Source organism: Astyanax mexicanus, chromosome 15 (assembly GCF_023375975.1).
Source record: "Astyanax mexicanus isolate ESR-SI-001 chromosome 15, AstMex3_surface, whole genome shotgun sequence".
Lineage (NCBI taxonomy): Eukaryota > Metazoa > Chordata > Actinopteri > Characiformes > Acestrorhamphidae > Astyanax > Astyanax mexicanus.
Window position 1 is genome coordinate 15,985,570 of NC_064422.1, and position 15,894 is coordinate 16,001,463.

At 37.8% G+C, this 15,894-nt stretch overlaps 1 protein-coding gene across 22 annotated transcripts in view; it reads left to right on the forward strand.

The window, feature by feature from the left end:
• The first annotated feature begins 7,177 nt into the window (after positions 1-7,177).
• The window catches only part of LOC111189788 (scavenger receptor cysteine-rich type 1 protein M130), a 35,394-nt gene continuing 26,677 nt past the window's right edge, over positions 7,178-15,894 (forward strand). For 7 of the 22 annotated variants that reach the window (XM_049464493.1, XM_049464498.1, XM_049464503.1 and 4 more), the window contains exons 1-2: positions 10,361-10,588; positions 11,440-11,498. Coding sequence is in view for 6 of the 22 variants with exons in the window: in XM_049464496.1 (XP_049320453.1) it covers positions 8,675-8,858; positions 8,987-9,093; positions 14,968-15,045 (369 nt within the window). In the remaining 16 variants the exon portion in view is untranslated. Of the gene's footprint in view, positions 7,412-8,576; positions 8,859-8,986; positions 9,094-10,340; positions 10,589-11,111; positions 11,499-14,848; positions 15,046-15,308; positions 15,334-15,443; positions 15,580-15,894 lie in introns of those variants that run through there. The other 15 variants (XR_007424321.1, XR_007424317.1, XR_007424320.1 and 12 more) reach the window with 11 other exon arrangements.

Genomic DNA, 15,894 nt, shown 5'->3' on the forward strand with positions numbered 1-15,894 from the left:
ATCAGATTAAACTGCACTGACATGAAATACCCGCCACAACATCCAGGTATTTGGATACCAGATATATATAAATCACATTAAACTGCACTGACATGAAATACCCGCCACAACATCCAGGTATTTGGATACCAGATATATATAAATCACATTAAACTGCACTGACATGAAATACCCGCCACAACATCCAGGTATTTGAATACCAAACAGATATAAACAGATATAAACTGCACTGACATGAAATACCCGCCACAACATCCAGGTATTTGGATACCAGGTATATATAAATCACATTAAACTGCACTGACATGAAATACCCGCCACAACATCCAGGTATTTGGATACCAGATTTATATAAATCAGATTAAACAGATATAAACAGATATAAACTGCACTGACATGAAATACCTGCCACAACATCCAGGTATTTGGATACCAGATAAATATAAATCACATTAAACTGCACTGACATGAAATACCCGCCACAGCATCCAGGTATTTGGATACCAGATATATATAAATCACATTAAACTGCATTGACATGAAATACCTGCCACAACATCCAGGTATTTGGATACCAGATAAATATAAATCACATTAAACTGCATTGACATGAAATACCTGCCACAACATCCAGGTATTTGGATACCAGATTCATATAAATCAGATTAAACTGCACTGACATGAAATACCTGCCACAACATCCAGGTATTTGGATACCAGATTCATATAAATCCGATTAAACTGCACTGACATGAAATACCTGCCACAACATCCAGGTATTTGGATACCAGATAAATATAAATCACATTAAACTGCACTGACATGAAATACCCGCCACAGCATCCAGGTATTTGGATACCAGATATATATAAATCACATTAAACTGCATTGACATGAAATACCTACCACAACATCCAGGTATTTGGATACCAGATAAATATAAATCACATTAAACTGCATTGACATGAAATACCTGCCACAACATCCAGGTATTTGGATACCAGATTCATATAAATCAGATTAAACTGCACTGACATGAAATACCCGCCACAACATCCAGGTATTTGGATACCAGATATATATAAATCACATTAAACTGCACTGACATGAAATACCCGCCACAACATCCAGGTATTTGGATACCAGATATATATAAATCACATTAAACTGCACTGACATGAAATACCCGCCACAACATCCAGGTATTTGAATACCAAACAGATATAAACAGATATAAACTGCACTGACATGAAATACCCGCCACAACATCCAGGTATTTGGATACCAAACAGATATAAACAGATATAAACTGCACTGACATGAAATACCTGCCACAGCATCCAGGTATTTGGATACCAGATTTATATAAATCAGATTAAACAGATATAAACAGATATAAACTGCACTGACATGAAATACCCGCCACAGCATCCAGGTATTTGGATACCAGATATATATAAATCACATTAAACTGCACTGACATGAAATACCTGCCACAACATCCAGGTATTTGGATACCAAACAGATATAAACAGATATAAACTGCACTGACATGAAATACCTGCCACAACATCCAGGTATTTGGATACCAGATAAATATAAATCACATTAAACTGCATTGACATGAAATACCTGCCACAACATCCAGGTATTTGGATACCAGATAAATATAAATCACATTAAACTGCATTGACATGAAATACCTGCCACAACATCCAGGTATTTGGATACCAGATTCATATAAATCAGATTAAACTGCACTGACATGAAATACCCGCCACAACATCCAGGTATTTGGATACCAGATTTATATAAATCACATTAAACTGCATTGACATGAAATACCCGCCACAACATCCAGGTATTTGGATACCAGGTATATATAAATCACATTAAACTGCATTGACATGAAATACCTGCCACAACATCCAGGTATTTGGATACCAAACAGATATAAACAGATATAAACTGCACTGACATGAAATACCCGCCACAACATCCAGGTATTTGGATACCAGGTATATATAAATCACATTAAACTGCACTGACATGAAATACCCGCCACAACATCCAGGTATTTGGATACCAGATTTATATAAATCACATTAAACTGCATTGACATGAAATACCCGCCACAACATCCAGGTATTTGGATACCAGATATATATAAATCACATTAAACTGCACTGACATGAAATACCCGCCACAACATCCAGGTATTTGGATACCAAACAGATATAAACAGATATAAACTGCACTGACATGAAATACCCGCCACAACATCCAGGTATTTGGATACCAGATATATATAAATCACATTAAACTGCATTGACATGAAATACCTGCCACAACATCCAGGTATTTGGATACCAGATATATATAAATCACATTAAACTGCACTGACATGAAATACCTGCCACAACATCCAGGTATTTGGATACCAGATAAATATAAATCAGATTAAACTGCACTGACATGAAATACCCGCCACAACATCCAGGTATTTGGATACCAGATTTATATAAATCAGATTAAACAGATATAAACAGATATAAACTGCACTGACATGAAATACCCGCCACAACATCCAGGTATTTGGATACCAGATATATATAAATCACATTAAACTGCATTGACATGAAATACCTGCCACAACATCCAGGTATTTGGATACCAGATAAATATAAATCAGATTAAACTGCACTGACATGAAATACCCGCCACAACATCCAGGTATTTGGATACCAGATTTATATAAATCAGATTAAACAGATATAAACAGATATAAACTGCACTGACATGAAATACCCGCCACAACATCCAGGTATTTGGATACCAGATATATATAAATCACATTAAACTGCACTGACATGAAATACCCGCCACAACATCCAGGTATTTGGATACCAGATAAATATAAATCACATTAAACTGCACTGACATGAAATACCCGCCACAGCATCCAGGTATTTGGATACCAGATAAATATAAATCAGATTAAACTGCACTGACATGAAATACCCGCCACAACATCCAGGTATTTGGATACCAGATAAATATAAATCAGATTAAACTGCATTGACATGAAATACCCGCCACAACATCCAGGTATTTGGATACCAGATAAATATAAATCAGATTAAACTGCACTGACATGAAATACCCGCCACAACATCCAGGTATTTGGATACCAGATAAATATAAATCACATTAAACTGCATTGACATGAAATACCCGCCACAGCATCCAGGTATTTGGATACCAGATTTATATAAATCACATTAAACTGCACTGACATGAAATACCCGCCACAACATCCAGGTATTTGGATACCAGATTTATATAAATCAGATTAAACTGCACTGACATGAAATACCCGCCACAACATCCAGGTATTTGGATACCAGATTTATATAAATCACATTAAACTGCATTGACATGAAATACCCGCCACAACATCCAGGTATTTGGATACCAGATAAATATAAATCAGATTAAACTGCACTGACATGAAATACCCGCCACAACATCCAGGTATTTGGATACCAGATAAATATAAATCACATTAAACTGCACTGACATGAAATACCCGCCACAACATCCAGGTATTTGGATACCAGATAAATATAAATCAGATTAAACTGCACTGACATGAAATACCCGCCACAACATCCAGGTATTTGGATACCAGATTTATATAAATCAGATTAAACTGCACTGACATGAAATACCTGCCACAACATCCAGGTATTTGGATACCAGATATATATAAATCACATTAAACTGCATTGACATGAAATACCTGCCACAGCATCCAGGTATTTGGATACCAGATATATATAAATCACATTAAACTGATATAAACCGATTTATCCAGATATATTTCGAATATTTTCTAGCGTTTCGTGCACGTTTTATTCCACAAAAAGGGTTTTATAGAGTCAATACTGTACCTTAAGTTCCTTAAACAGATTAAACTGATATAAATCGATTTATCCAGATATATTTTTAATATTTTCTATCGTTTTGTGCACGTTTTATTCCACAAAAAAGGTTTTATAGAGTCAATACTGTACCTTAAGTTCCTTAAACAGATTAAACTGATATAAACCGATTTATCCAGATATATTTCGAATATTTTCTAGCGTTTCGTGCACGTTTTATTCCACAAAAAGGGTTTTATAGAATCAATACTATACCTTAAGTTCCTTAAACAGATTAAACTGATATAAATCGATTTATCCAGATATATTTTTAATATTTTCTATCGTTTTGTGCACGTTTTATTCCACAAAAAGGGTTTTATAGAGTTAATACTGTACCTGAAGTTCCTTTCGACTGGCTTTTTGATTTGCGCGGGTCTCTCTCTGCGCAGGCTCCTTGACTTTTTAAGCCCCTCCCCTAACGACGAAATCCCTCCCAAAACCACACCCCTTAAAGACGTCATGCATGAAATGCCTGGTTTTTAGTGAGAGCCGTATATGAAGTTGCACAGAGTGCAGTATGATTTGAAGTTGCACTGTGTTAACAAACGAAGCTGTAAATATGGGATTTTTTGGATATGTTATTCAAATTGGTGAGAAAATCTAAATTGTTTTTCTGTGATTTTTACCTGCCGTGTGAACATGGCCTTGCATTTTTAATTATGCAAAGAATTTTGAATTTTGAAACAGTCATTTCCCCAGTAAATAAATATAAGTGAGTCTGGATGCTGGATCTGATCTGGCTGGAGCTGGACTGAGCTTTTCTTCCATCAGCAGGATGGCGTCTGTATTGATCACTGATTGGCTCATTCATTGTAAGTGAGGTAGGTTTCTGCCCTATTCAAAGGAACAGCTAAAGCCACATTTAGCAAACTGCCCTGTGGGACAGTGTCCAAAAGGAGCGTTCATTTTTCTCAAACATCGAGCCAAAGTGTCCATCTGCCCATCCAATATTATGCAGTACAGGCACAGCAGGATAACGGAGCTCAAACATTCCAGTATTTCATATCATTTAGGACACAAGTTACCCATCTGAGGAACTTGTGCTCGGCTAACTGTCTTAACATTTTCCCAGCTGGCATTTCAACGTTTCAACGATGTTATGGTTGAATCAACGTGTAACGCTCCCGCCCGATCTACCGCTCTGGCTTTAGTGATAATGTGATGTGGGTTTGGTTGGTGAGTATGGTTTGTAACATTTTTAGAATTGTAACGATGCAGCACATAAAACAATTATTAAAGTTAAAGTATTAAACTCACTGAAAATATATAATAAAGTAAAAGTGGAAGTAGGAGAAAGTTAATAATCCAGTAGAGACAGATTTTAGCATTTAGGTAAAGTAGTTCTACTTGGTTACTGTACATCTCTGCCTAGAGCCGTTTATAGAATCTGCCGACTCCCTTCAAAAAACTATAAGGCGTTTATAAACTATGATTTTTATGATATTGCTTCATATAAACCCATTCATTTTAGACCTTCAAGTGGGTACCTTATTCTCCTCACAAGAGATACTTATGTTCTTGTGACAAAACATGCTTTTGGAGAGCAGCCAGATGAGTCAGCGAATTGCGGGCCTCATTTATACGTTTTTAATCTTGATTTAAGTATTAATATGCGTGAGGAAGGTTTTTACGCATGTACCTGCAGTTCCGTGCTTTAACGCATGATGTCACTGATTCCCTCTCCCTCTGCAATCTTCTGAAGGGATACGCGTGTCTCAAATCTAGATTAAATGTACGCCCGTTTTTTACGCCATATATATTTTTTATAAATCACTGTTCTTGCGTGAGAGGTTGCGCACGCACATTTCAGCCCTGTTTTAATGCGTACGCACCCTTCAAAGGCAGCTCCCTCGTTCGGCAGCATTTTCACCCATAAGGGATCTTATAAGGCAGCGCGTTCGGGACACGCAGCTACTATTTCTAACTCAAACTTATTGGCTTTGGGTCATTTTCTGTGAAGAACATATATCAGAACACATTTTTGATGAACACCCCCCCTACACATTTAAATTACATACAGGATGTTCGGGTCTACTGGACCCGGGGCTAATAAAGGTGTTTACTCTGTTCTCCTCCTGTCTGGGTGTGTAGTTTGTGTGTGTTTTGTTTCTGCCCCTGTTGTTCCTGTACCAGCTTGTAATATTGTTGAAGAATTAAATGGATACCTGTCAGAAATTGAATGCTCTTTTGCCCAAAAAATGAGCCACCATGCATAGCTGCCCAGTGTGATAAGAATGCGACTAGGATTGGCGGATGGCAGTTTCCCCGGTACAGGACATCAAGTCTTTTTTTTTTTTTAGCTTTTTATCCCAGATTCCATCCTAAACATTATTCTGAATTGCACTTATTTAGAGGGAAGGCCTGTTTTTAGAGAAAAATGGAACGGAGTTGGACCTATTCCATAATTTTGCAGAATTTAAAACATTAAAATGCAGCGGGTCCACCAGACCCATGAACACTGTCTGAGTAACAAAAATATGAACACCATACAAGGGTTAAACGAGCGTACATTTAAGCAAGGTTTGAGGCACGCGTATCCCTTCAGAAGATTGCAGAGAGAGCGGGAATTAGTGACATTTGGACGTTTAACTATGACCACAACTTGGAGGACAATATGCAGTTAAACATTTGATCTTCGGACTAGGTAACTTTTTTTGGACGTTATGGTGACAGGTGCAGGAAATTGACATTATTAAAGAATACATATCATTTTTTATTTATAATATATCAACATCATTGTTATATTATTATTACAAAATAATACACAAGAAAACTGAACAAAAAACGATTAAAATGCTTATAAACAGAAAACTAGGTACTTATATTCATGTTCCTAATTCCTAAAACTGCGGTCAGAAAAGGTGAGGCTCCTTTGGCTTTTTACTGCTTGTCTTGTTTTTTTCTCCTGCCCAAAAAACACTGTAATTATCCGAATCTAACCTGCTACAGGTGCCTAGTGGTAACACACATTTCTAATGCCGTTACTGTTATACTAATACTGTCCCTTACACATACTTCGTTCTTCTCCATAATTTTAGTATTTACATTAGGTTTTGAACCTAGCCTTAGGTACTTAACGATAGTTAACTAGGTTAGCCAACTCAGGTTAGCTAAGTAAAGTAACTAAACTTGTTTGGTGAAAATTACGTGGAGTGGGCGGGGTTTGAGCAGTCACACGGCCCCGCCCCCCGCCTCCCACCTCTGTCACAGGCAAGATGGCAGCTTCCATTTCGGCCATATTTTGGCTTTAAAACGCCTTAATGAGAGTAAATGGGGACCGTCCAGTCCATACTTTTATACAGTCTATAATCACAACCCAAACTCCACAACGCGCCAAGCAGCACATTTTTAGTTGCTGCGGAAGCACAGCTCATTTAGGCTCAGCTCAGCTCACCTCAGGACTTGTTGTGCTACTAAGATATAAGGTAAGTTCGACCAGGTCCTTTATTTTATGATCATGTATGTGTTTGTAGTGTCTTACACCACCTGCACGTGCTGGCCTTGCCTCTCTTTCTAGGTAGTTAGCTAACGTTAGTTGTCTAAGGATAGCTAAACATTGCCATAGTTTAAATGTAATATGAATTGCATTTGAAAATGAGCAGATTTTTAAAACTTGTCTTATGAATAAGCTAATTTGAAATAGTTTTTTGTGGGAAAAAAACTAGATAAAATAGCTTAATGACGAAGTGTGAGAAAATTAAAACAGCACAATATTTTTCCTCAGGTGTAAGCTTAGCGCTGTTAGCTTAGCATTAGCTCAGTGTTCGTGTGAAGAATAAAGTTAACGTTATATGTAAATTTCATATAAATAAGCCAACTTGTTGTTGAAATTGTTTTGTTAAAATACTGCACATATTTCTGGTCAGGTGTTAAAAGTGTATCCCCGCATTATATTAGCATTAGAAGTAACGTTAAGTAACTTACATGTAAATATTATGTAAATACGCCAATTTTAAATAGTTTGTTGTTGGAAAAATTCAATAAAAAAGCCTAGCGATTAAAAAAAAACCTTGCAAGATTAAAACTGCACATATTTCTCGTCTAGAGTTCAATGAATGTGTATTCCCACCATTAGCTCAGCATCAGCATGAAGAATGTAAATATTATATAACGTTAAATAAGCCAACTTTAAATAGTTTGCTATTGGAAAAACTTAATTAAAATAGCCTAGGGGTGAGACAAGGTCTGGAAAGATTAAAACAGCGGAATATTTCCAGTCCAGAGTTAACTGTGTTTTTGTAAAAGTGTATGGCTCCCCCGCTGCAAAAAGCCTGCAGTGTGTGGAGCGGTAGAGCTTAGATCGGGCCCAAAAATCCACCCCGACCCGAATTCGACAGAACACCGGCCCAAATCCATGCACTTTCTGCCAGACCCGACCTGAGCCATAAACTGTCCTTCTGAACCCGAGCCATTTTTTAGTAATTAGAGCGTTAAAATTGAGCTATTTAAAACATTTTCGGGCTGTTTGAATTAGCGAAATCTGTTAAGAATTATGTTAAATAACCTTGCGACGCTGAAGAAGCATAGACCTAATATTATTTCTTTTTTTTATTCGCTTCTTTCTTTCTTTATTCCTTGTCTGTTGTACAGGCAGTGTGAGGTTGGTGGATGGTGGCAGTCGCTGTGCTGGGAGAGTGGAGGTTCTTCATAGAGGGCAGTGGGGATCAGTGTGTGGTGATGACTGGGATATGAGTGATGCTGCAGTGGTGTGTAGAGAGCTGGGCTGTGGAGAAGCTGTGCAAAGCTGTGCACTGGGCAAATCTCATTTTGGATCAGGATCAGGACCAATCTGGATGGATGATGTGGACTGTAGTGGATCAGAGTCTAGACTGAAGAACTGTAGATCACCAGTATGGGGTAAACATGACTCAGGCAAGCTACACTATGTTCATATAATATGTGCACTGTATTGAATAGTTACATTGTGTGTCTGTGCTGTCTGACTTTCATTTATTAAATCCTGTTGTTATCTCATTGTTTATGCTCTTGTGATATTTTAGGAGCCAGGCTGGTTTTAGGTTCTCACTGCTCTGAGAGAGTGGAGGTTCTTCATGGAGAGAGCTGGGTCACAGTGTGTGATGCTGACTTTGACCAGCAGGGTGCAGAGGTTGTGTGTCGAGAGAGCTCGGCTGTGGTTCTCCTGTGAAGGTTCTGGGAGCAGCTGCGTTTGGTAGAGGGGAGGGGGACTGGTGTGTGCAGGTAAGAACTGCATTTAGCACAATGAGCCTGTGACTTCATCTATTCCTACTTAGACAGCCCTCTGTCTCAGTGTAGGGGATCTGTGTTTGTCTAGAATACCTTGCAGTGTGAGTTTAAAAACATTAAAAACACAGCTAGCAGAAACTTCCTGGTGGATAGCACTAATTATAAACACAATAGACTTTGGACAAATGTAATGAGTTTCTCTAGTCTAACAGACACAAGAGACTGTTGTTTTGGAGATAATTTGTGGATTTTTGGAGCTGCAGTAACACATTATACAAAATGGCTACAGCAACATGTGTCCATGTGAATCACATGTAATATTCTGGGTTGGAGTGGAACAGACTTAGAATACTTGTACTGGCAGCACATAGTTTAAAAGCAAGAATGGTGAATTAAGTATGTGTCTACTGTTCTGTTCCTCCAGTCCATTAAGCAGGTAACAAGACTGGTGGAGGTCATATAGTGTCTGGAAAATAACTGCTACAGGATTGCCAACAAATTAAAAGTCTATGTGTATCTTTTTTATTTTTGTTATTTTGAAACTGTAAAGGGAAAAAATATTAAAAATGCTAAATAGACGTGTCCACTTCAATGTTATGTGTTCTAAACATTAGGTCATTTTTATTTCCTTCTGTAGTCACAATAATATAAATTTTGATTAGGGGTGTCCTATGCTGGAGTTATCTGTTCAGGTAAAACACTGTAAACAGGGACTGTACATTATCTGCCATGTAGGCAAAGTGTACAGCACATATGATTTTTCTTTTTAACCCACCCTAAATCCTTGTTGATTGCCAAGGTAAATTGGTATGTTTAAACTGAGCAATCACCAAACTGTGCTGTACACTGGAATTCTCAACCAACAATTAATTTACTGATTTTTTTTTTTTTACTGATTTCATAATTTTGCTGATCCATATTAATTTGTTTAATGTAATTCATAGCTTTACTGAACTTATTTTGAATCCTTATACTCTCTTTAGTTTTTTCCAATGCATTTATGAATCATTCATTGTGCAATATTTAGCATCATCATGCTTAATCATTTATCATTACTGATAAATAAGCTTTCTTTTTTTCATGGTAATTTTTAGGAGTCCTGCTGGTTAATGGCTCTCGCTACTCTGGAAGAGTGGAGGTTCTTCATGGAGAAAGCTGGGTCACAGTGTGTGATGCTGACTTTAACCAGCAGGATGCAGAGGTTGTGTGTCGGGAGCTGGGCTGTGGTTCTCCTGTGGAGGTTCTGGGAGCAGCTGCTTTTGGTAGAGTGGAGGGTCAGGTGTGGTCAGAGGAGCTTCAGTGTAGAGGAAACGAATCACAGATTCACTTCTGTCCAAAATCATCTTCACTCAAACACAACTGCTCCCATGATAATGATGTGGGACTGGTGTGTTCTGGTAAGAGCTGCATGTTTGTGATTAATGTCATTAAGATTAGCTCAATGTTTATGTAAACTTTTTGTAATTCTGTCAAAAATGCAAATGTCTTGCTATTATTTCAGTTTTCAGCCACAATTCTACTTTACATCATTTATAGTGGTGAAAATACATGTTTTTTTTCCATTCTTTTTCAATGTCTTGGTCTGTCTTACTCACTGTTGTACAGGCAGTGTGAGGTTGGTAGATGGTGACAGTCGCTGTGCTGGGAGAGTGGAGGTTCTTTATAGAGGACAGTGGGGATCAGTGTGTGGTAATAACTGGGATATGAGAGATGCTGCAGTGGTGTGTAGAGAGCTGGGCTGTGGAGAAGCTGTAGATACATATCATGAGTCTTACTTTGGATCAGGATCAGGACCAATCTGGATGGATAATGTGCACTGCAGTGGCTCTGAGTCTACACTGAGGAACTGTGAATCAGCAGGATGGGGTAAACATAACTGTGATCATTCTAAAGATGCTGGAGTCATCTGTTCAGGTAAATTGTATCAGTAAATTATTTTATGTTCCCTTCTGTTAACTAGGAACAGGAAATTGTTCATAATATATCATACATGTAAAACAAAGTCTTGTAAGTGGTGGGAAAGGACCCATTTTAGAGGCTTAGGGTCCATTTAAGCGTAGTAGTACTGTTTGTAAGGAAACAGATAGCGTTCATTTAGTCAACTTTTCCACTGAAGGTTAAATGCCATATCTCTTTTGACCATTCTTGCTGTGTTAATGTCAGAGATTCAATGACATGGAAAGACATTTTCATGTTGAAGCAGTGACTCACATATGTTTAAATTCAGCTTTATGTTCACAATTTTTAGGAGTCCGGGTGGTTGGTGGTTCTCACTGTTCTGGGAGAGTGGAGGTTCTTCATGGAGAGGTAAATTTTTCTTGTTCTTATTTTCTCTTACACAGACAGTGTGAGGTTGGCGGATGGTGGCAGTCGCTGTGCTGGAAGAGCAGAGGTTTTTCACAGAGGACAGTGGGGAACAATTTGTGGTGCTGGTGCAAATTTCATAGCGGGTTTTGTCATGTGTAAAGAGTTGGGCTGTGGAGAGCCGTTTAGGACTGATGCAGCTGTTCCAGGATCTGCACCGATCTGGATGAGTCATGTGAAGTGTACTGGATCAGAGTCTACACTGAAACACTGTGGATCATTAGGGTGGGGTGAACACAGCTGTAATCATTATATGGATATTGAGCTTACAGTTGTGGTCAAAATTTTACATACACTTGTAAAAAAACATAATGTTATGGCTGTCTTGAGTTTTCAATAAGTTCTACAACTCTTATTTTTCTGTGATAGAGTGATCGGAACACATACTGTACATGTTTGTCACAAAAAACAGTCATAAAATTTGGTTCTTTCATAAATTTGTTATGGGTCTGCTGAAAATGTCACCAAATCTGCTGGGTCAAAAATATACATACAGCAACAAAATTTGTCAATTTTGGTGATGTAGCGAGTTGTGTCAATCAAATTAGCTTCATGTCATGGCCTCTTCACTTCTTGTAAGTGATTCTGATTGACTACAGCTGTTGACTTCTCATGAGCCCATTTAAATAGGGCTCATTTGACCCAGTGATTAGACTCAGCTACAAAAGCTACAATGGGAAAGTCAAAGGAACTCAGTGTGGATCTGAAAAAGCGAATTATTGACTTGAACAAGTCAGGGAAGTCACTTGGAGCCATTTCAAAGCAGCTACAGGTCCCAAGAGCAACTGTGCAGACAATTATACGCAAGTATAAAGTGCATGGAACAGTTGTGTCACTGCCACGATCAGGAAGAAAACGCAAGCTATCACATGCTGCCGAGAGGAGATTGGTCAGGATGGTCAAGAGTCAACCAAGAATCACCAAGAAGCAGGTCTGCAAGGATTTGGAAGCTGATGGAACACAGGTGTCAGTCTCCACAGTCAAGCGTGTTTTACATCGCCATGGACTGAGAGGCTGCCGTGCAAGAAAGAAGCCCTTGCTCCAGAAAAGGCACCTTAAGACTCGGCTGAAGTTTGATGCTGATCACATGGACAAAGATAAAACCTTCTGGAGGAAAGTTCTCTGGTCAGACGAAACAAAAATTGAGCTGTTTGGCCACAACACCCAGCAATATGTTTGGAGGAGAAAAGGTGAGGCCTTTAATCCCAGGAACACCATGCCTACTGTCAAGCATGGTGGTGGTAGTATTATGCTCTGGGGATGTTTTGCTGCCAGTGGAACTGGTTCTTTGCAGAAAGTAAATGGGATAATGAAGAAGGAGGATTACCTCCAAATTCTGCAGGAAAACTTAAAACCATCAGCCCGAAGGTTGGGTCTTGGGCGCAGTTGGGTGTTCCAACAAGACAATGACCCAAAACACACATCAAAAGTGGTAAAGGAATGGCTAAACCAGGCTAGAATTAAGGTTTTAGAATGGCCTTCCCAAAGTCCTGACTTAAACCCCATTGAGAACATGTGGACAGTGCTAAAGAAACGGGTTCATGCAAGAAAACCATCACATTTAGCTGAACTGCACCAATTCTGTCAAGAAGAGTGGTCAAACATTCGACCTGAAGCTTGCCAGGAGCTTGTGGATGGCTACCAAAAGCGCCTAGTTGCCGTGAAAATGGCCAAGGGACATGTAACCAAATACTAATGTTGCTGTATGTATATTTTTGACCCAGCAGATTTGGTGACATTTTCAGCAGACCCATAATAAATTTATGAAAGAACCAAATTTTATGACTGTTTTTTGTGACAAACATGTATGTGTTCCGATCACTCTATCACAGAAAAATAAGAGTTGTAGAACTTATTGAAAACGCAAGACAGCCATAACATTATGTTTTTTTACAAGTGTATGTAAACTTTTGACTACAACTGTACCTGTTCAGGTATGTTTTAATTAGACAAAAACTGTAATACGTACGTATTACATGTATTACATTTGTGAACTTTCTGAGAATGTTTCGACACATCATAGACAAAATCAAATCAGAGATCATATGATGGAATGTCACTGTTTTGTATACCTATTCCGTATTAAATATTCTATTACATACTAAATTCTGACAGTTACAGCTAATGTGAGAAGCAGTGATGTTTTTTTTAACATTTGCTTTGACTTTTATTTAATTGCTGAAAATATTAACCCAAGATATTGTCTAGTCAGTTTCATTTTGTTTGATAAAATTTAATTTAATAAAAAAGGGTCTGCAGTACTGATTTGTTAGAGCACAACATTTGTTTTCAAAATTATAACCTGAATGAAACAAAATGCATTAGTCCTTTCCACTTCCAGACAACTTCTCAAACACTTTATGTGCCAAAACAAAACCAGTCAACACACTGTAATTAGAAACGTAGTGCCATTTCCAGCTTAACAATTTAGTGCTGGACGATATGACAAAACTTATGTCACAATATATTAATTTTAGTCGATGTGTTATCGTTTTGATATAAATGTGTACATTATCACACACTGAGATTGCCAGACTATGGTATTCTATACCACTCTGCTGTTTCGCTTAAAAAAATCAGTCAGTAAAGATGCTGTAAATACTGTACATATCTTAAAAAAATGTTATAAATTGATGCTCCTTTATTCGTATGCAAATTACAAAAAATGTCACACATGCCAGATATTCTAGGCTACTCTAAAATAGTTAACATTTTTACATTTATTATTACAATAACAGCTTCAATGCTTTGCTGTGTAATAATAAAATATACCAGCCCTGCTTAAAATGATTAAAAATAATATGCAAATATGGACAGAATTAAGATATTTAATTATATTTTGACCAACAAAAAAAGTCAGAATAAAAAAAAAAAAAAGTCTTTTTTTTTATTGTTTTTCTATAAATCTTTTGTTATGATTTTCAAAATGGCGGATTAGCCACTATGGCTATTTGGCGATGCCAACTGTTTTCCTAGCTAAATTAATCTGTATTATTAACATGGATGAATTGGATAGATTATGTGGTTTGATATGATCTGTGAACTGGGATCTAGCGTCGGAGGTCAGAGGGCACAAAGTAGGGTAATTAATGAGCAGTATTTTTGTTATTTGTGTTCATTTTTTTTATTCATTAATGAAGTGAACATGTTAATTTGACAACTCTAGTATTTTTTCATCTCATTACTAGCCTTCTGTTTTGTTTAGCATTTGTCTATTATACAAGTCTTTATTTAATCTGATTGTGAGAGAGAGAGAGAGAGAGAGAGATTTAACATTTTTGCATTACACACAGATCACAGGACATCCAGACTTGCTGATGGTCCTCATGTTTGCTCTGGGAGAGTGGAGGTTTTTCATGGAGCGTCTTGGTTCACAGTCTGTGATGCTGACTTTGACCAGCAGGATGCAGAGGTTGTGTGTCGAGAGCTGGGCTGTGGTTCTCCTGTGGAGGTTCTGGGAGCAGCTGCTTTTGGTAAAGGGAAGGGTCAGGTGTGTTCAGAGGAGCTTCAGTGTAGAGGAGATGAATCTGAGATTACTCTCTGTCCAATAACCTCTTCACACAAATACAACTGCTTTCATGGTAATGATGTGGGACTTGTATGTTCTGGTACAGTATAATATGTGATATTATTGTCTAACATTTCTTTATATAATATACAGTATAGGAGAGAACTTGCTCTTTTACGAGTCTCTTGGTTGTAAATTCAGGTCATACTCAGGCTCGGCTGATGAACGGCTCAGATTCCTGTTCTGGTCGAGTGGAGCTCCAGTACCTCAGTGAGTGGGGTACAGTGTGTGATGTAAGCTGGGATATGAGAGCTTCCAGTGTCCTCTGTGCTCAGCTGAAGTGTGGGAGTGCTGTGGCTGTGTTGTGGTCAGACTGGTTTGGGGAGGGGAGTGGCCGGATCTGGGCGGATGTGTTTGATTGTCAGGGGAACGAAACACACCTGTTAAAGTGTCCCATTTCATCATGGAGTCGAACTGCATGCTCTCATAAACAGGATGTTGGACTCATCTGCAGTGGTGAGCTTTTAAGAATCTAAAACATTCTTATCAATGGGCTGTAAAGTGATTTTAGGAGGAAGTGCCCTTATAATGTTCTTATATATATATTTTTTTTTTACTTCACTTCAATTCATTTACTAATGTATCTCAGTTTAGAACATGTATATACATTTCCATAGACAATTTTGATTTCTGAAAATCAATTTCTAATTTTGCTCCATATATAGCTCAGCTAATGCAGCAGTACCTGTAAAAAACAATGTGTTTAATTTCTAAATCTGATTTATTTCAAGTGCTGTAAAAAACAATCTTATTAAGCCTGTAAAATCTAAA